Below are 22,949 nucleotides of genomic sequence, written 5' to 3'. Positions count from 1 at the left end.
ATGTCTGTGAAAAGGAACTTGGTTCTTCTGCTGATACAACTGATGTGTTACTTTAGCTCTGGAAGCTGTGGAAAAGTGCTGGTGTGGCCCACAGAATACAGCCATTGGATCAACATAAAGACAATCCTGGATGAACTTCTCCAGAGAGGTCATGAGGTGACTGTTCTGACATCAACAGCTTCCATTCTTATTAATCCCAACTCAACATCTGCTATTAATTTTGAGGTTTACCCTGCACCTTCAAGTGAACAATATTTGGAAGAACGTTTCTCCAAATGGATCCATGAGTTAATTTATGATATTCCAAAAGATGACTTTTGGGGATTTTTTTCATTATGGCAAAAAGTTTCCAAGGAATATTCTGATACAATTGAACAACTCTGCAGAAATGTAGTTTTAAACAAGAAACTTATGATGAAACTACATGAATCAAAATTTGATTTGGTTCTTGCAGATGCAGTTGGTCCCTGTGGTGAGCTGCTGGCTGAGCTACTTAAAATACCATTTGTATACACTCTCCGCTTTACTCCTGGCTATACGCGTGAAAAGTATAGTGGGGGACTTACTTTCCCTCCTTCCTATGTGCCCATTATTATGTCTGAATTAAGTGCTCAAATGACATTCATGGATCGGATTAAAAACACAATGTATGTGCTTTATTTTGATTTTTGGTTTCAATCATTTGATGTGAAGAAATGGAATCAGTTTTACAGTGAAGTTCTAGGTAAGCTGGTTCTTTAATTAGTATTTTGAAACCCTAAATTTCCTGTGACTTTGAAGCTGAGCTTGCATGAATATAAAATCAGAAGAATTTTCTTTTCTGTAAGTAAAAGGATGGAATGAAAATATAAGATGAACAAGTAGTCTCACCAATAAAAAAAAAGGATCCTTATATTATAGGGCCAGTTAGAAACCAGTGGCAATTACTTCTTCAAAATGCAAATTGAATCATGGAAGATTTCTCTGAACAATTACATATGCATTTTACTATTCTTTTCCTCTTTAAGGACAGTCATTATTAATGACTAATTATTAATCTCACTAAAAGTTTTAATGATGATAGGCATATAGATTAATAACATACACATGTATTACTAGCACAACCATATATATGTACCATGGAGGAAATTGTTTACTTTTCAATAGCTTTGTTTCCTCAGTTAGAAATTTAAAAAAATATTTATTTGCATTGCTGTGAAGATTCTTTCATAGTTAACAGTGTCTCTATCTCCGGCACAGAAAGTTATAAATTGTGATACCTTATATTTCATATTCCTTTGATAGAAACAAATTAATCATGTGTTAAAACCTTGGTGTAAAGTAAAACCACACCTTATTAGTCTATATTTTTTAAATTGCATTTACCATTTAAGACAATATGAACTAAATTAAGCATGAGAACCAATCTCTATTTTAATATTTGTGTAAACTTTCTGGCTTTTACATATATATATATAACTTAATACTGTTAATCTCTTAATATGAAGCAAATGCAGTAGAGGTCATTAGGAATTCAGGCATACTCAATAAATCATTACAGATCACTTGAAGAATCACGGATCAAGGAAATGGTTTGCTCAATTGTAAGAATTAGACTGACTACTCCTAGAAAAGTTATCTCTACAGTTATGGGAGCACTGATTGTTAATGGATCTCACAAAAATTCTAAAAATTTAGGTTACTTTTGTAGTTTTAGAAAGAAAATAATATAAAATGCATGTTTACTTCTATGGAGGCTTAGGTTAATAATTTAATTATTTCTGGTTGTAAATATACAAATGGAATACTAGAAAGTACTCACACAACTAGTTTATGTACATATTAACATATGTAAAATGTATCAAATATAGTATGCAAAAATGTGCCCTAAAAACATATCAATTGTAGTATGCAAACACAGGAACACATACATACACAAGTGCATTTGAACACCTTGCCTACACAAATCCAACTCATTTCAAGGCAAATATATCAAGCATTCAAGATACATGTCTCTCATTTTCTTTTCTTCTCTTTTCTCCATTCAGGGAGACCCACTACAATATATGAGACAATGGGGAAAGCTGATTTTTGGCTCATTCGAACCTATTGGGATTTAGAATTTCCTCGTCCACTCTTACCAAATTTTGACTTTGTGGGAGGACTCCACTGTAAACCTGCCAAACCCCTCCCTAAGGTAAATCTTCTCTTGTTTGTTTTGTTCTATTTGATTAACATTTTTGGTAGAAATGACTCTGCATTCTTAACTCAGAGTGTTTAACTCAGAGATGTGAAAAACAAGATAAAGAGTTCTTCCAATTATAGACTCAGACAATTCTATGTCATCACATGTAATGGCATTTCATATTGTCACAAAAGAAAGTAGGATATTGGGTATCCTTTGAAAATAGTCAGGAAAATTAAGGCCTTCATTATGTATTACATAATAAATAATCAATCATTTATTCTAATAAATAGAAAGAATATTTATTAAGTAAATGTCATATACCAGAGATAAGTGCTGGATATAGAGAGATATAAAGTTGGCACAGTTTCTGCATCATCGAGACCTTACATTCAAGCTGGGTAAAGAGACTGTAACAAGTAATAAATTTGTGTGTGTTATCATAAGGAAATTATACAATACTAATGAAACCTCCAGCAAAGATCATAAAATAAATCCTAAAATTCTTGATAACTAAGGTGAATTCTAAAGAATCCACAGGATAGGAAAAGAGGTTGAGGGAGAGAGGGAGACACAAAAGGAAAAGCACATACAATAGTAAGGGAAACTCTCAAGAACTTCAAGAGTAGTTCAGCAGGAGAAGGCTCAGCTGATGCTAGAGAGGTAAATGAAAGCGGGATAATTAGTAGGAGTTTAAAATATCTGTGAAGTACATTGGGTAGCCAATGAAAGGAGTTAAGCATAAGAGAAATGTGAATAAAGTTTCCATTTTGAAAAATCTCAAAATGCATTCACCAGGTTGGATTTTAGGGGGAAAGACAATGCAGAGGAACCACTCGGGAAGTTGTTGCAAGACTGCAGATAACAAATGATGTAAACATGGATGAGGTTGTTCTTACATGTGACTATGCTTCTTTATCTATTAAGAGTCAAATTTCATTTGTGTTACCTGGAAAATGTAAATAATACTGATACACAATGTCCTTGGTACAAACATAGGATCCATAGCAATATTCACTATTGTAATTATTCCTTTTGTGTTTCTATAAAACTATTTTTCCATCTGAAAAACTGAACTTTGTTATCTACTTTTAAAGACCCTAACTATACCAAAAAGGTAGGATTAATACTTGGAAATAGTAATATTTGGAAATTTTTACATTTAATTCATTTTCACATACCCTAAACACTGCTGTGTACATGAATTTGGATTATATTCAAATTGAGAGATAGAAACTCACAATATGGCTGAAACAAACTACCATAGATTTTCTCTTGTAAATGTTGACAGCCCGGTCTGGTATGATAGCTCTATTACCAATAATATTAATTAGGTAATGTGTTCCAGGCACAGTGGATACAATTTCATATATAACAAAAACTAAATTTCTGAAAAATCAACACTGTATTTTCAACCAAAGACCTAGAGAACAGATATTCCATCAATTTGCTTAAAGGTAAATGCGTGAGTTTTGGCAATCAAATCAGTAAGTGGAATTGCTAAAATTATATTTTAAGTGTTCAAGCTCTTCACAACCTTTTAGCTTTAAAGGAATTGCTTTTCTCCATGATATAAATGTGTGGCCTTTACTTGTCTTCACTCCAACATTTGAACAACTCACCTGAGAACTCAGAATACTACATCCTAGACCATGATAGGGTTGTTTAGATTGAGAGAGCTTTCTGCCATAAGCCAATCTTAGAGGACAACTCAGGAAAACTCCCTTAGAAAACTCAGGTCTCAACATCACAGCTTCCCGACAGAATGAACATAGGAAATATATACTGCAAACATAATGATGATCTAAGTTTTCTTGTCATTTATTTCTGATCACAGCCCTTTAGTTTACAATTACAAAATAATTCTGTTAGAAAATAGGCTAATATTTCATAGGAGGAAACAGAAGAGTCTAAAACATTTTAAATATATACATGCTTAGAAGAAAACATTACTTGCCATATTACTATGTGATCTCTAAAGAGTGGCTTTTTCCCTACCTGTTAAAGGCACCAACACATTGAGATATTACTCAAGCCTCATTTTCTTTTTTTTTTAATTATTGGTTGTTCAAAACATTACAAAGCTCTTGACATATCATATTTCATACATACATTTGATTCAAGTGGGTTATGAACTCCCAGTTTTACCCCGTATACAGATTGCAGAATCACATCGGTTACACATCCGCGTTTTTACATATTGTCATACTAGTTGACTGTTGTATTCTGCTACCTTTCCTATCCTCTACTATCCCCGCTCCCCTCCCTTCCCATCTTCTCTCTCTACCCTATCTACTGTAATTCATTTCTCTCCCTTGTTGTTTTTTTTTCCTTTCCCCTCACATCCTCTTATATGTAATTTTGTATATCAATGAGGGTCTCTTTCAATTTCTATGCAATTTCTCTTCTCTCCCCCATTCCTTCCCACCTCTTGTCCCTGATTAATGTTAATCTAATAGAATTATTTTGTTATTTGTGATAAGTTCCATACAATACAAACAGAAAACCAAAAAGTTAGCGAAAGTTATGACTAAAAACTAGGACAGAGTTATTGTAAGTTTTAAGCCATTAACCTCTGATCTTGAGAGATTTCCCCATTCACAGTAGGAGAAAGAGACCTTGTCAATAGAAGGGGAAAGACAACAGAGAGAGGAGGAAGACAATGACAAGGTAGATAGCTGTGTGATCATGATAAGGAATAATAGAAGCAGGTGTTATTTAATAGAATAAACAAGATTAGAATACAGGCCAATATTAGAAACACTGTCTTCTTGATCTTGATTATATAAAGTAATGCTCCCCCAAATTACTTGCTTTTCCATTAATAATTAGATTCTCAGACAATTTCTGTATTGTTTAAATACAGAAATTTGTCAAAATGACAAAGAGCCAAATGTACCAATACTCTTGACAATGCAAATAGCCTTCGGTTTCACAGTATACCCATTGTAATTATACAAACAAAAAATCAAATGAATGTAATCTGTGTTCATGGCAGTTACTTATAGAATACATATTGCAAAAATGTCTTACATTAATTAATTAACACATTAAGTGATGTCATACATTAAGTAATGATTTTAAAACTTATTCTGGTACATACCACACCATCACAATCACTTTATTTACTTATTATATTTATTTTTATCTCTCTTTTTGTACTATGGATTGAACTCATGTGCACTCAACTACTGAGACACATCCCCAGCCCTAGTTTGCATTTTACTGAGAGACAGGGTCTCACTGAGTTGATTAGTGCTTCGCTGTAGCTGAGGCTGGCTTTAAACTTGAGACCCTCCTGTCTCAACCTCCTGACCTGCTGGGATTACAGGCGTATACCACCTTGCCCAGTACAATTACTTTACAATATAATGCTTCACTACATTAAGTCATAGCACAAGTTTAGTTGGAGACAAAAAGGCAAAATACTGACTATATTAATATCATTATTTTGTGAGAAGAAAAGATATACAAAAGAATTTTAATCTTCCATTTACATTATATATGTGCATATATCTACTCATGTACTTACATGAACAGAAAAAAAGACCACAATGAAACAATTCAAATTTTGAACCAACAGTATCTCTAAATGAACCAAAGATCATTTTGGCAATCTTCTTAAACATTACATATTTTTTTCATTCTCTTCCAAATTTTGGTATGATTAATTTGTTTTTTCTTTAAAAATAATGTTGCAGAAAGACTGTTACCTGTCTATGTCAGGGATTAATTGGTTTTTAAAAAGCATATATTTATAAAACAGCAGTAGTGAGAAAATCTTTGTACAACACAAATTGAAGAACATTTTGAGCAGGGAGAAAATATATTGAATATATTACTGTACACGTTGCTCTGGCTTATTGGAATCACAAAATAACTGGATGTGTCACAAGTTCCTAGGAGTAGTGCAATGTCCACTATATGTGAATGAGCTACTCAACAAGTTGACCTGTTCTATAAAAGGTCTAGAGGAAGTCCCACTGTGGTGCAAGAGCTCATGGTTCATAATGAGGTGAAAATAAGGATTCTTCACAGCCACTGATACACAGTTCATTCTCATAGAACTTCAATATCATTAAAAACTTTCAGAGCAAAATATGAGACACGTAAATAACCCAAAGATATGATTACTGAAATATATACCATTCAAATGAAGTGAAAATGCTGATTATGGATCAGTATAGTTCTGGACATGTAAAGGATTGTTAGGATCCTTAGAATTATGTAAAAGAAAGTCCAAACCATAATATTAATCTTCTGAATGCTAGTTATTGTTAATCTCCAGTTTTTATGAGCTATTTTAGAGGAAAACTTGGGACATTCTCACAAATTGTAAAGTAAGGAATGAAATACTATAGAGATAGGAAACATAAAAATGTACAAAAATCCTATGCACAGGTAACTTTTCTTCTGGGCTCACAAGGACAGAAGTAAGTACTAATAATTCCAAACTAAAAAATCATCCAGATAACCTGCCTGGAATAAAATCAAGTGAAGTACTATAACAATAAGAATTATAACCAAATACTAGCTATAGTGTTTAACAAAAAAAAAATTAACATTAGTAATAAATAAAATTATGAATTAAGTATTTACATACAATAATTTTGAATATCATCTTTTGATCTAACATCATCTATTTAATGGCTCTATATCATTTCTTACACACACACACACACACACACACACACATATTTCCATGAGTAAGCCTAATGGAGCCTTCTATGTCATAATACACATGTCTTTCCAAAGAAAATGAGTGACTGGGTCAATTTAAGAATATCCATAACTCACAAATTCTAATAATTCATGCTTTCCTCTTATTTTATATACCAATAATTTCTTTGCTTTTTCTACATTTTTATTGGTTCATTTAAGTTGTACATAATGATGAGATTTGATGATACATATTCATACATGTATACAATATAACAGTACAATCTGGCCAATAAAACTTCCCAGAAATTTTCCTTCCCTTCCCACCTCCCTCCCATTGGTCCTTTTCTCCATTGATCTCCCTTTGATTTTTCAGGAGATCCACCATTATTTTTTCCCTTTTCCTCTCTAGCTTGCAAATATGAGAGAAAATATACAACCCATGTGTTGGTGCAGCGACTTGTGGTAGTGTTGGGGTATTTTTGCTGATGATGTCATCGGTGGTACAATTTTTCCAAAAGGAGCAGTCAATTGGCTTGGTGTATCTCCCTCCCTTCTGCTTGTTATGATCGTTCAGCTAAAATTTGGGGGCCAACAGAGGTGAGGCAAAGAACCTCACCCCCCTGCTGGTACAAAGACCTCTCCACAGGTGTGGCTGTATACTGGACCAGTAGTCAATGACGGGTAAGATCCAATTACAATGGTACCAACCTAAGACAGGAGGCTGATGCCCTGAGGTCAGCTCATCTGATGACGGGTAAGGACCATATGTAGTATTGGACAACCTAAGGCAGGCACGGTCCCTAAGCCACATGCTTGCTGTTTAAACAGAGAGGGGGAGATGTTGAGAGCCACAGCCAAAGGGGCCCCCAGCAAACTTCCAGCTGCCAGCAAACTTCCAGCTGCCAGCAAACTTCCAGCTGCCGGCTGATGATTGGCTCACAGCGGCCCCAGCAACATCTAGCTGATTGGCTCCTCTGTGGTGATGTTCATTGGGTTGTTTCCCCGCCCTTCAGACTGCCAGCTGATGATTGGCTCACAGCGGCCCCAGCAACATCTAGCTGATTGGCTCCTCTGTGGTGATGTTCATTGGGCTGTTTCCCTGCCCTTTCAGACCACGGAGCTGCTCATTGGGGGACTTCTTTGGCTCCGCCCATGCAACCCAGCCAATCGGCCTCAAGAGCAGGAGGATTGTGGGAGGTGGAGAGGCTGGTGTTGGGGGAGAGGCTTGTGGGAAGCCGGTGGTGGCAGTTGGGCTCTGAGGGTTTTTTCCTGAGGAGCTGTTTTGTTTGGCGTATGTAGTTCTAAAAATAAAGTTAGTTTCTTTTGACAAGTGGCTCCTGAATTGTGCCCAGCCAGACTGCGGCACCCATGACTTTCTGAGTTTGACTTATTTAATGTAATAGAGTCTAATTTCATTCATTTTTGTAAAATGACATAACTTTATTTATTATTTTGGCTGAATAAAACTCCATTGTGTATTTATACCACATTTTCATTATGCAGTCATCCATTGGCAGACACCTAGGCTGGGTTCCATAGTTTGTGTATTATGAGTTGTACTGCTATAAAATGGGTATGCATGTATCACTGTTATATATGCATGTATCACTTTAATTCTTTAGGATAAATACTGAAAATGGTATACCTGGGTGATATGATATTTACATGCTTACTCTTTTGAAAAATACCTATACCAATTTCCATAGTGGTTGTACTCATTTACAATTCCTCAAATAGTGCTAAAAGTTTTTTCTCCATATCCTCTCCAGTTTTTATTATTCTTTTTATTCTCAATGACTACTATTCTGACTGGTGAAAGATAAAATCTCAGTGCAGTTTTCATTTCCCTTGTTTCTAATGATATTGAAAACATTTTGTTTCTATATTTTTGTTGGCTCCTTATATTTATTCTTCTGAGAAGCATCTTTTTAATTCATTTTCTCTTTGATTATTTGGGTTGTTTGAATTTTGGTGTAAAGTTTTTGGAATTTATATATTCTAAATATTAATCATTTGGCAAAAGGTGTTTTGCAAAGATTTTCTTCCATTTCATAAGATATCTCTTCATAATTCTAATTGTTTCCTTTGCAGTTCAGAATCTTTTTAATTTGATGCCTTCCAATTTATCTACTCTTGGAATTATTTCCTGACCTTTTAGGGGTTCTATTTGAGAAAGTCATTGCCTGTGCCTATATGCTGGAGTTTTGACCCTACAGTTTCTCCTAGATGTTGTATAGTATTGGTTCTAATTTCTAGTTTTTTGATCCATTTTGAGTTGATTTTTGAGCAGGGTAAGAGATAAGGGTATAGTTTCATTTTTCTGCAATTTTCCCAGCATCATTTATTTAAAAGGCACTCTTTTCTCCAACATCATGTGTGTGGTTTTCTCTGTGTTTTCTATTCCATACTACTGGTCAATATGTCTTATTCATGTCAGTACCACATAGTTTTTGTTACTATAGCTCTGTAGTATAATTTAACATCAGATATTGTGATGCCTCCAGCATTGCTTTTTGAGTTTAGAATTGATTTGACTATTATGGGTCTTTTATTCTTCAAGATGAATATTAGGATTATCTTTTCTAGTTCTGTGAAGAATACCATTGATATTTTCATGAGGATTATATTGAATCTGTATAATGCTTTGAATTGTTCGTGATTTTAACAATATTAATTCTATCTATCCATGAACATGAGGGATCTTTCCATTTTATTTTCTGTCTTCTCTAATTTCAATCTTCAATTTTAGAGGTCTTTTAACTTTTTGTTAGATTTATTCCTAGACTTTTGTTGTTGTTGTTGTTGTTTGTTTTGAGGCTACTGTGAATGAAATAATTCTCTTGATTTTTTTCTCTGCAGATTCATTGTTGATATATGGGAAAGCAATTGATTTTTGTATGTTGATTTTGTAACCAGGTACTTTGTCAAATTTGTTTATTAGCACTGTCAGTCTTTTGGTGGAGTGCCTTGGCTCTTCTATATATAGGATCATATCATCTATAAACTAATAATTTGACTTCTTCCTGTTTTTCTGTCTTTTGTTTATTTATCTTTCCTTGTTGCTATTTTACTGGTTTTGGAATTGGTTTGTCCTTTTTTTGAAGGGCCTTGAAATGAGAAATTAGGTTTTTTATGTGGGATCTTTATGATTTTATTATGCAGGCACTCGTAGCTATAAACTTTTCTCTTAGAAATTCCTTCATTCTGCCGCAGAGGTTCTGATATGTTGTATTACTATTCTCCCTTGAGTCTAAGAATTTTTAAATTTCTCCCTTAATTTCTTCTATAATCCATTTTTATACAATAGAGATTGTCCAATCTCCATATGTTCATATAATTTTTCTATGGTTCTGTCATGTTGATTTCTAATTTCATCCAATTATGATCTGGTAGAATATAATGAGTAATACCAATTGTTTTGTATTTGATGAGAGTTGCTTTGTGGCCTTAAATATTGTCTGTTTTGGAGAAGGTTTTCTTGAGATGCTGAGAAGAAAGTGTATTCAGATGCTGTTGAATGAAACTTTCTATAGATATCTATAAGTTCATTTGAATTATAATATTTTTCAGGTCCAAAGAATTCTTAATGGTTCTATGTCTGGATGACCTATCAGAAGATAAGAGAATTGTGTTGAAATTACCAAGTTACCAAGTATTATTTTACTCACATCTATCTGAGGCTTCAATTTGACTAGTGTCTCTTATGTAATTAGTTTGATTCTTGTTTATGACTTAAATATTTATAATTATTATATCTTCTTGTTGGATTATTAATTTTACCAGTATGAAGTGACCAACTTTGTCTCTTCTGATTAATTTTGGTTTGAAGTCTGTTTGTCAGATATAAGAGTAGATAATCCGATTATTTTCTGATTCCATTTGCATTATGTATCAATTTTTATATTTTTGCTTTTAGCCTATGACTGTCTTTAGCTGTAAGGTGTGTCTTTTATGAACGTATTATTGGGTCTTGTTTTATAATTCATTCTTCCAGACTATATGTTTTAAATGAAGAATTGAGATGATTTATATTCAATGTCATTACAAAGAGACATTTATTAATTCCTGTCATTTTGATTCATTTATGTTTAATTTGGTCCTATTTTTCATTTGCTTAGCTACTCTTCCAATAAGATTTGTTTATTTGTAAACTTCAGAGGTTGTTTTTTATTTGTTCTACATGGATTCTTTCATTAAATATGTTCTGGTTTAGTTATGAATTATTTTGGGTTTTTTTCCTTATCTTGGAAGGATTCTATTTCATACTTGATTTTGAAAGATAGCTTTTCTAGATATACCAATCTTGCTTTACAGTTAATTTCTTTCAGGACTTGGAACTTATTTTTCCAAGTTATCTCCTAGCTTTTAGAGTTTGTGCTGAGAAATGAGAAGTGCTTCTTATTGGCTTGCCTCTAAATGTGATCTGACAATTTTCTCTTAAGGCTTTTAAAATTCTATACTTTTTTTCTGTTAGGCATTTTAATTATAATGTGCTGTAGAAAGATTCTTTTTTGGTCCTGTGTATAAGGTTTTCTTTTTGTATATATGTCCCTCTGTATCTGGATATCTACCTAATTAGTCTTGTGTTGGGTTTTATGCATCTGTTAGGAGGGATTTCTAATCCATGGTGTTTTTTTTTTTTTAAAAAAAAAGAGTTATAGATGGACACAATACCTTCATTTTATTTATTTTAGGTTTTTTATGTGGCACTGGAAATCAAGCCCAGTTCCTCACATGTATGAGGCAAGCACTCTACCATTGAGTCACAATTCCAGCCCTCTTCCACTTTTTTTAAGATATAGTATTTACTTTCCAAAGTGGCCTGGCATGATCTGGATTAAGACTCCTTATAAGTATGGTATTCACAGCCTTTGAATTAATTCTCCTGTTTTTCCTGTGGCAGTGGATTTCCATAGGGGGAAGCCATGAACCCATCCCCAACTATTTCTATTTGAGGCCTTTTCATTAGTTTGAGTTTTTATCTCTTCTGTTCTATGTATTAAAGTATAGTTAGTGATTGAATGCCACTAGTTTTCATGTTGAGCAAGATGAACTATATTTTGGTTGAACTTATTCCAGCAGTGGACTTTTCTACCCTGTGAACATGTAGAGTCACTATAGATTTCCAGCTGCTCACAGAAAAGGGGGAAATAAATAATAATTGATACAATAATATACAGCATTAAAATAAATACCTGGATTCTACAAGGACTTCTAAAATGTTAATTGCTACAAAAAAAAAAAAAACAGAAAAGTAGGTCAGCAATTGCCAACAACAAAGCAGTGCATGAATATAAACTAAATCTAACATTTAAACAAGAAACAGCTGTCAACTCCATCATCCACAGAAGTAATAATTGCAACAACATTAATGGTGGGATCAAGAGTTTTATAAACCAATTAGTTTAAAAATGGTAAAATCACATTCAGTAAGAGGAAATAATGTGATATAGGAAGATAGTCAAAAAAAGGTTAAAATTTTAAAAAGTGAAGAGAGAGAATGCAACAGAGATAGCAGGTGATAGTTATAAGGATGGAGGACACAATAGGAGAAACAAATAAATGGAGAGAGAAAAAGAGAATAGATTTTTGCTATAACCAGTAGTATAAAAGAGAGATAAAGAAAGAAACAAATCAAAACAATACAAAACAAAACAAATATATACAGACCAAAAAAACCTAACCCTCAAAAGACAACACAAGGAAAAATAACTACATTTAAAAAATGCTAAGGCTAAAAAAAAGAAATAATGTTACAATACACAAACATACAGAAAAAATAAGAAAAAGTAAAAATATTCTTAATCATAAATGAAAGACTCATTTCCACTGAGGTAGCCAAAATTGTCAGAATGGATGGTTACTGACTATACTCAACAGTTTTTCATTTCATTTCTTCTTTAGCTATGTCTTGAGACTAAGAGCAAAGGTTGAATTTATTATCACCTTCCTCTTTTTGTGTTTCTCTCTGAGCTACCACTTGGAATGGCCTAAGACTGATGGTGTTTGAAAAAATTCTCAGCTTCTCTACTTACCAGTATGACCTTGGTTGGAATGGGAACAAGTGTCAGTTGGAGATTTGTGTGCACAGACCAGATCTAAGCACTCCTGGGGTGGGGTTGCTGCAGTATTCTATGAGATGAGTTCTGATGGAGGAAACTTAGGTCTAATTAGACCTCAGGGGTTTTGTTTGGTATATACTCTGAAGAAATTGGATGGACACACACCTAGGGCCTGGCAGTTGCTTATATCTGTAGGGAGTCTGAATCTCAGAAGCCTCCTAAGAATTCTACTCATTTCATGGGGGAGCTGATCTTCCACATATTTTGCTGTCCACCTGCAAAGCTTTCCTAGGCTGAGTCCCTGAGTGTTTCCATAAGTGCCTGTTCAGATTCTCACTCACTTCACCTGGTCACAAGAGCCACCAGCTCAAAGAAAAAGCAAGTTGTGCACCCCCTTTGCTTTTCTGGCTTGAATCCCCTGGGGTAAAAATTTATCTATGCCTCTTTCACTCCCATTTAGCTAGGTATACTCTAGGTCACACAGTAGGCAGTACAGTAGTGTTTACTCAGATCTCCCAGTTCTGGTAACAGAGACTGGAGCAAGGCCACCTCAAGATGAATCCACCTTATCTCTCCTAAGGCAGTAAATAAACAGCACTTTTCAATCACCAGTGCCCACTGGAGTCTCTGAAACATCTAAGTTTATTTTGATTCTCTGATCTCAGGTTTGTTTTTTTCATACCAGATATGTCCACTTTGTTTCTCCATGCGTTTTTCATTTCTCTTTGGTAGACAGCACCATTATTACTGCTGTAGCTGCTTGCACAAACAGTTTGGTATCAATGTAGTCTTCTTTGTATAATGAACCCAAGCTTTTGAGTCTCTGAGACACTCTGACTGTCCAGTATTGAATTTTAGTGAAATCCTTCTTTCACCCACCTCACTAAGAAGCAGTATTCTCACTGCTTATATTTTGATCCTTGGAGCAACTAGAAAGGCAGCCTTCCTCTAATCTGATGTCCTGTCCGCTCTCTTTTCATCTTTTTTGATGGAGCAAATAAATGTCTTATTCACAGGAAATGGAAGAATTTGTACAGAGTTCTGGAGAAAATGGTATTGTGGTGTTTTCTCTGGGGTCCATGGTTTCTAACATGCCAGAAGAGAAAGCCAATATAATTGCATTTGCTCTTGCACAGATTCCACAAAAGGTAAGCAAAACTGCCCTCTTAGTGGCCAAATATGTAAAAAAGTCTGTTAATTTTATAAAGGGTTTTCTTAATGAAGCATCCTTTGTGAAACATAACCTATTGTGATATCTCTGTAGTTCATCTCAGATACCATGATTTAAACAAAAATATGTGTGGTAATTCTAAAATGTAGAGAGTGTTTAATTCATGATCATATTAACATTGTGATCATAAAGAATATATTTTACAGGTCCATTTTAATTGTAAGGTTATCACAGACATTTATTTACCCAGATTCCACATTCTTCTCCGCTACTACTTCCTTTTCCTTGCAGGATCCCTGAGGGCACTATATACACAGCCAATGTTATCAGAAAGCTATAAAAAGTTAACTCATAACTGGACCACCACAATAATGCTAAGCAGGTATTGAAGAAGGCTGAAATTTACCATGATTTTAGATACCCAAGGCAATCCCTTATTCCTTGGTTACCCTCATTTAAAAATAAGATTCTTGCCATGATATTCTACTTAATCTTTGGCCAAGAACAATGGAGTCTGCCACATAAGGACTGAACTTCTGAAACTGTAAATCCAAAATACATCCCCTCCCCATTAAAAAAAGTATAAATTTATTTAACAAACTGTTCCTGGAGTTTTGAGGAGAAAGGCTAACCAAATCATTGGTCCAAATTCCCACTCAGTCACATGTATTTGTAGAAAAAGAAAAAAACAGCTTTCACTAGCTGACAGGATCCTGACAATGTCTGACAATTGGAGAAAGTGCAGAGATTAGTTCTGCCTTTGAAGTGCATTATAAATGTACCTCAAAGGACTTTTCTTCTAAAACATCAGATTAATACCTTTTAAGAAGAAAGAGGGGAGTATAAGGAAGAGTCAAGCAGAAGCAAGCCTGTCATGGGCTGACATTCAAAATTCCCACCTCCATAAAATGCTTTAATACCACAATTTCTAACATAACCACTCTTGTGGTCTTTGAGTGTTTTCCATCGGCTTTGCAGTTTCCTATCTGATATAGGATTCTCCTAATCCCCCAATTATTTTTCCTTCTGTAGACCTAAATTTACTTTGCTGCTCCCATTGCATATAGAAGATAAGCACTTAGAAATTATACTCCAGTTCATGAAGATTGCTTTTAATTTCCAGAGTCAGCTCCTTATTTTGTTCCTAGACATGAAAACATCTTAGATATATATAAGACTACTAACAAAATTTGTACTGCATCATTAAATGATAACACACAGTTTTAAAACATTTAGCAACCTCACATTTTGAACTTTATTTCAATATCCATGTAATTATTTGTAAGTTGCAAATGGGTTCTCCTTTTAATACTTAAAGAATTTCAAAATTCACCAATATTGATAGAAGTGTGGGTTAAGATCCATAAGTACCAATAAAACGTTTCTTATAGGTAGTGTTTAATAAATTGAAGTCTAAAACAAGTTACATGTAATTCCTAGTTAGTGTTCATTTATTTCTAACAGTAGCTGACTGCATTGGTTTGCTTTTGTCTATAAAAAACAATGTAAACTGAAATAAGCATTTTAAACAATATATGTCCTGTCACTCACAAGAAATAAACATAATGATATTAATTTGGAAAATGAAATCTAGGATAAAATGCATAAAACAAAATAAAAATGGTGTTTTAGTTTGTATTTTAGTAATTTTCGTTACTTAAAATTTTACTTATTTCCTTATGTGTTAAATGTTGAACTAGATGATCTCTTAAATTTTTAGAATGCAAACATGCTATAACATTAAACTTTAAATCATAGAATAAGGTATATTCTTTACCAAACAGGTCATCTGGAGATATCAAGGCAAGAAGCCAGATAAATTAGGACCCAACACTCGAATATACAACTGGATCCCCCAGAATGACCTTCTTGGTAATACTCTGAGATAAGTCCTAAAAGCATGAGTACCATAAATCTGGATGATTACAATTCAACAGAAAACATTTTATCAAATACTTGTTACTTAAAAAAATCAAACACAATGTTCAACTTCTTTTTAATTATTTTCCAGACCCAGGGATGGTTTGAAAAAAACAAAGCAAAAAGTTGCAATTTTAATATACACAGTCATTATATATAGAATCAAAGTTATCTCTATTTCTGGTGCAATTACCTCTGCAAGAATTTTTCACTCAGTTCCTGGATTGTCTCTTTGTGTTGTTGTTTGTCTTTCACTTATTCTTTCCTCTCCTGCAGGTGTATTTCAAATACCTTTCAAAATGGCAGCGAGGACTTTTTTTATGAACAGTGACTGTTTATTTTCTCTAGAAATTAATGTACAATCTTCATTATGAAGTGCAAACACATTTTGTAATGAAGTGTAGGCTCTCTTTTTTCTGAATTCAGTACCATCACCATCCTATTCCCTGTTGTTTTGGACATGCTACATAGTAAACTTAGCGATTTCAGTTTTTTTAATGAGATAGTATGCTAACATGTCCTTCATGATTTTATTTTCCATAAGTGCATGTTGATTCGTTTACTAAAAATATTCTATTTTTTTCTACCTATTACTGTTGTATTCAATATTCAAGTCTCAAGTCATGTACTCTCTCTTTCATGTAGTTTTCGGTTAGCACTCTAGTGGACATAGGTGCTTGTTCCTCTGAGATATGAAAAAAACAATGCACTGTCATGTTTACAATAATTTGTCACCTAAAATACACACTGATCCTTTAATGTATTCTAATACACATTTCTCATTTTCTTTCTAAGATTTAAATTAATAATTTTTCTGACATTAAATCAATCCTAGGTCATCCAAAAACAAAAGCTTTTATAACTCATGGTGGAGCCAATGGCATCTATGAGGGAATTTACCATGGGATCCCTATGGTGGGCATTCCTTTGTTTGCGGATCAACCTGATAACATTGCTTATGTGAAGGCCAAGGGAGCAGCTATTAGATTGGAATACAGAACACTGACAAGTGCAGATCTTCTCAAGGCCTTGAGGATGGTCATTAATGACCCTTTGTAAGTACAACAACTTTGACATTGGGTAATATTCATAGAGGGACTCTCTTCTCATTAATGAGTATAAATTTTAGCCCATTTTCAGGAGGGTAATATTTAATTAATTAATTTATTTATATATGACAGTGGAATTCATTACAATTCTTATTACACATATAGATAACAACTTTTTATATCTCTGGTTGTATACATAGTGTATTCACACCAAGTCATGTCTTCATACCTGCACTTTGGATAATAATGATTATCACATTTCACCATCATGAATAACTCCATGCCCCCTCCCTTCCCTTCAAACCTCTGCCATATCTTGAGTACATCTAAACTGCCCATGCTGCCACTCCCTATCCCACTATGAATCAGCCCCCTTATATCAAAGAAAACATTCAGCATTTGGTTTTTAGGATTGTCAAACTTTCCTTAGCATTATATTCTCTAACTCCATCCATTTACCTGCAAATGCCATGATTTTATTCTCTTTTATTGCTGAGTAATATTCCATTGTGTATATATGACACATTGTTTTTATCCTTTCATCTATAGAAGGGCATCTAAGTTGGTTCCACAGTTTAGTTATTGGGAATTGTGCTGCTATAAACATTGATGTGGCTGTGGAGGAGGGTAATTTTGAAAAAATCTAAATATTCAACCCATATTAATTCTATTTTCAATCAGTTTAACCATTACTGTTTCAGAGTTGTATACAACTTCAAATATCATAAGTATTTCAACATTGCATTGATCTTGTAGATTACATAGGAAAATGATTACTGCACCATTTCTACACATAAGCAAAATGTTTGCCATATAGAGCTATTTGCAATGAGGATTTAATTTTTAAATATGACAGGACCTACAGAAGAGAAGAATGATAAACTTATAGAGATATAACAGTATCTTAAATCCATACTTAAAATTTCTGCAATCATAAATTATTTTACTCAAAAGTTATTTAATCAGTGTTAATATTTTCACAGATTTTAATGACTTACAACACACAATATACCATTTATCTCTTTAAAGTGTGAAATAAAATCCAAATACATTTGATGTTTCCATAGTTATAAAACTCTTAAATACTATAATTTTTGAAAATTTTATCACATCAAAAGAAATGTGACAATGCATTGAAGTCATTTCTTATTGCCTCCTAGACTAGGCAAACTCCATTTATTTTTTGTTTCTATAGAACATCCTATTCTAAATATTTCACATAAAAAGATGATAAAAAAATATTGTCTTTTTCAATGGTTTCTTTCACTAGTGCTGTTAGTTTCATCATGCTTTGCCAAGGGTCAGCCTTTATTGTTTTTTTATTGTTGAATAACATTGTGTCGTTGGAAATATTCAAAGTAATTTATCAATTCATCAGTTTATAAAGGTTTCTGTTTCCAGTTTTGATTATTATGAACAATGTGCACAATTTGTATGAACATAAGTATTCATGTCTTCTGTTAATTTCTATTTATAGAACTGTTAGGTCATATAATAATTTTATATGTATTAAGATCTACCAAACTATTTTCCAAAGTAGATGCAAAATTTTTTACAGCATACAAGCAATATAAGAGAGTTCCAATTTCTCCATATCATTGTTAGCATTTATTATAACCTTTTCTTTTATTGTAGTCATCCTAGTGAAAAGGATTGTAGCTTACTGTGGTCTTGACTTGCATTCCATGATACCTAAAGAGCATCATTTTTATGTGCTTTTTGGTCATTTACTTACATTCATGAGAGAAATGTCTGTTCCAAACCTTTGCTCATTTTTAATCAGGTTATTTATGTTTTAATTATTGATTTTAATATTTCTCCACCTTTAATGGATATAAATATCAGATATATGATTTGCAAATATCTTTCCAACATTCCATATGGTTGATTTTTTTTTAACTTTGTGATAATCTTAGAAGCACAATAAAATTTTCTTCATGATATTTGATAAAACAAAACTTCAATAATTAACCTTTTCCATACTGCACAAGGAAATTATATGGAGTATGTAGTTTCTAGGTAGAATGACTGTCTTCAACTCAACTCTCATTTCTCCTAATGATAGTATTATTGTTTAAGGAAGGTATCACTTAAAGGACAAGTTCAAAACTCCATTTCCAAGAAAAAAAATAGTAGCACAATAAATAATAAAAATACTCTGAGAGAAGTAAAGAAAGAATGGAAAAAGAGACATAAAATAATGGATAAATGGAAAAGAAAATACAGATTAAAACATCAGACTTAAATATTAATATAACAGTTTTACATTATGCCCTAAAAGACTTTTCATTACCCTAACAATCTCTCCTCCTTCTCCCATGATCCCTTTCTTCTTGTGTAATAGTCTTCCTGTTACTTTTATGTCACCTCCCCTGCCAGATTCCACATGTGAAGGGAAACATGCAATATGTTATATTTCTGAATTTTTTACTTATTTCACTTACTACTGAAATGTTTAATTCCATTTTGTGTTCATTCTTGTACAATGTCAGAGTTAGGGATGAAGTTGCAATCTTCTACATATGGCTATCCAGTTTTACCAGCACCATATTTAGAAAAGGCTCTCTTTTCTCCAATGTGTATTTTTGGCAACATTCTCAAGAATCAGATGGCTACAACTATACAGTTTTATTTCTTGGGCCCTAATTATATTTCATTGGTCTGTGTCTCTTTTTATCCCACACTATGTTATTTGTGTTATTATGGCTCTGTAGCCCATTTTAAAATCAGAATTGTGTTAATTCCAGCATTTCTCCTTTTGTTCACAATTGCTTTGGATATTTGAGGTCTTTTGGGCTTCCATATGAATTTTATGATTTTTATTGTATTTCTGTGAAGAATTTCATTGGTATTTTGACATGGATATTATTAAATCTGTAGATTGGTTTCAGCCAGATGGCTATTTCAACAGTATTCTTTCTGCTGATTCATGACTTTCCATCTTCCAGTATCTTCTTTCTTCAATATTCTATAAATTTTATTGTAGAAAACTTATACTTCCTTATTACATTTATTCCTAGTGATTTTTCTTTGAAGATATTGTCAAAAAATGTTTTTTCTGATTTCTTTCTCACTGAGTTTGCTATGTATATATTTAAAAAGCTACTTTGTTTTGTGTGGCAATTTGTATATTGTTACTTTTCTGAGTTTGTATTTCATTATCAGATTTAAGTCTTCTAATGGATTCTTAAGGATCTTTGAAGAGGCAGAACATATGACCTGCAAATCCTATATCATGATCCAATTAGTGGGCACATTGGTGTCCTTACTTCACCATCCCTGCAAGTTGTGATATTTCCTGGTTATCACTTAGGATATGGTGTGTTTTTCTTGTATTATTGAGGCTTATTATAGAAAATGCAATGTATTTTATATTATTAGGAAATACATTTAAAACAACATAAAATAATAGAAGAAATCCCTAGGGCTACTATGCTAATATGACCAAGAAAATTACCTCTGAGGAGTGATATGATGGCCAAGACCTTAGCCATGAGATATAAGCAAGATTTATGGTGTTGCATGAAAGGATACTCAAGGAAAAGTCAGATGAGATTAAAAGTATGAAGGTGCCAAGGGGAGAACACATTTGTTGACACTGGAGAACAGAGAGAACACACATGTGCTCAAAACCACTAAAAATTAGGAATGGACCCAAAATATGATGTATTTATCCCACGTCTAAGTATATATTCAAAGATTTAAAATCAGTATACTACAGGAATTCAACTACATTGATGTTTGTAGTAGCACAGTTCACTGTAGCCAAGCTATGAAACCAATGTAGGTCCCCTCAATAGATGAATGAATAAATAAATTGTGGTGTATACACATAATAAAGTATTGGTCCTAAAAGATGAAATTATTTCACTTTCCAGTAGATACATAGAACTGGAGACTATCATGCCAAGTGAAATAAGTCTGGCTTTAAAAGTCAAAGGTCAAATGTTTTCTCTTATATGTGCAAGTTAATCCAAAATAAGGGGGTACACCTGAGGAGAAAGAATAAAAAAAGAAGAGAGAATTTTATCAAAATAGAGGGAAATCAATAGAGCAAACAAATCAGATTGAGGAGGAAGAAGCAGGAACAGGAAAAGGGAAGAAGAGTGGAAAAAATCTGGCTAAAGTTCATGTGTACATTTGTGGATGTATCACTGTGAATCCCAATATCAATTTTATGCAAAAAAAACACTAATTTTAAAAAAGTATACATAAATTGCAGAAATATCAGTAGAGAAAAGAGAGTGAAGCAAGGGGAGGGGGGGTATGGGAAGAGAGGAGTGCTAGGGGCTGAGTTAGAGCAAATTATATTCCTTGCTTTTGTTATTGCATTAAAATGTGTCCTAATGTTAAATATACATTTAAAAAGTCAATAAAAATAAAATTTAAAAAAAACATATGTCTAGACAGAATGAGTGAGGAAAAATAATATCAGAAATCATGGCCAGTGTCTAACCCATCAGAATCCAGTAGTACAAAAAGAGATTTGGATTTTATTCTATTTATGATGAGAAGTCACATGAACATTTTGAGCAGGATAGCTTCATAATTAGATGTGTATGTTTTAATAATACCAGCTTGGCTACTAAGTGGAAAATATACTAGAGGGTAGAAAAGAAGAGGAAAAACAGAGAGAATAGTTAGGAAGCACTGCACACCATGATATGATTCCTCTTTAAAAGCTTCAAGGTGATCTCTTGCAAATTATATGCCTTCTCTCTCACTTATGGGACTCAGAATGGTTCATATCTATTTCCTTTGATGAAAAGAATTTGACTCACCTTCTTGAAATTCCATGGGCACTTTTGAAATATTTTACATCAGAACATAAGTTAAAATCAGACATTATATGGTGACAAAAGAAAAAAACAAATCATATGCAGGGCAAGTCTCTGATAATTATTTGAAATCATCCATATGGCACTTGTGGAAAACTTTCATTGACTTCATGTGCTTAGACAGATTAACTTACTTTCAATGTTGATCCTTTTATGTTTCACCTTTAGATATAAAGAGAATGCTATGAAGTTATCAAGAATTCACCATGATCAGCCAGTGAAGCCTCTGGACCGAGCTGTCTTCTGGATTGAGTTTGTCATGCGCCACAAAGGAGCTAAACACCTCCGGGTGGCTGCCCATGACCTCTCCTGGTTCCAGTACTACTCTTTGGATGTGCTTGGGTTCCTGCTGGCCTGTGGGGCAACTGTGGTGTTCATCATCACTAAATGTTGTCTTTTTTGTTGCCAGTTGTTTTCTAAAACTGGAAAGAAGAAAAAAAGGGAGTAATTTTATCTAGGCCTGGCTCCTCCTTTTGCTCCCATTAGAGGAGGCTATATGGCCAGGTTCCTACCTATCCTAACAACTTTTCACAAATCACTTTGTCAAGTCAAATTTTATCTTCATGAAATTCACTCACTGTGTAAGAGACAGAAAGATTTCAGTTCAAGGAAAAGTTATTTGAGAAAATAAAATTAAACCATATGGGTTTATATTGCCATTTGATTGTTTTGTAGCTTTCAACTCTTTGAAGATAGAATTCTCTAATTAGAGTGTTGTGATTTGCCTTTCCATTGGTTTCCAGGAAACTGGAAGTGATGCTTATGTTTCATTGTACATTCAGCCCCAGCATCCCTCTTTCTTGAAAGATGAAGGTAACAAAGTCATTTGTCAATGGCTTTAGAAATGTAGTGATGCCTACCTGCTTTCTCTTATCAAATAAAAGTATGTGGGAAATATTTAGTTTCATGAGCTCATTCCTTTTTGCTCTTTGCCCTTTAAAAATATTCACCTAGATGTGCTCATTTTTATTCCTTCTTTGGGTGGACATATAAAATATCAGTTTTTTTTTTTATTTTTGATTGAACAGAGCAGAAGGGTCTGACTCTAACAAAGAAATAGCCTGCGTTTGCTTTAGTTATACC

General features: G+C 33.4%; 1 protein-coding gene across 4 annotated transcripts; it reads left to right on the top strand.

Annotated features, from left to right (window-relative positions):
- On the top strand, positions 1-22,427 carry LOC144257229 (UDP-glucuronosyltransferase 2B31-like). Of its 4 annotated transcripts, none has more exons than XM_077803320.1 (6): positions 1-472; positions 2,028-2,176; positions 13,905-14,036; positions 15,844-15,931; positions 16,815-17,034; positions 22,035-22,427. In XM_077803320.1, the coding sequence occupies exons 1-6, from the start codon at positions 1-3 to the stop codon at positions 22,312-22,314; spliced, it is 1,341 nt and encodes a 446-aa protein (XP_077659446.1). In that variant the 3' UTR covers positions 22,315-22,427. The 4 variants fall into 4 exon arrangements, with proteins under 4 accessions (XP_077659446.1, XP_077659444.1, XP_077659445.1 ...); XM_077803318.1 differs by having other exon boundaries at positions 1-724; XM_077803319.1 differs by lacking the exon at positions 13,905-14,036 and having other exon boundaries at positions 1-724.
- Positions 22,428-22,949: the final 522 nt, after the last annotated feature.

The sequence above is a fragment of the Urocitellus parryii genome, chromosome 10, assembly GCF_045843805.1.
Source record: "Urocitellus parryii isolate mUroPar1 chromosome 10, mUroPar1.hap1, whole genome shotgun sequence".
Classification (NCBI taxonomy): domain Eukaryota; kingdom Metazoa; phylum Chordata; class Mammalia; order Rodentia; family Sciuridae; genus Urocitellus; species Urocitellus parryii.
Note: the sequence above shows the minus strand (reverse complement) of the source record. Positions and strands in the feature narration are given on the sequence as shown.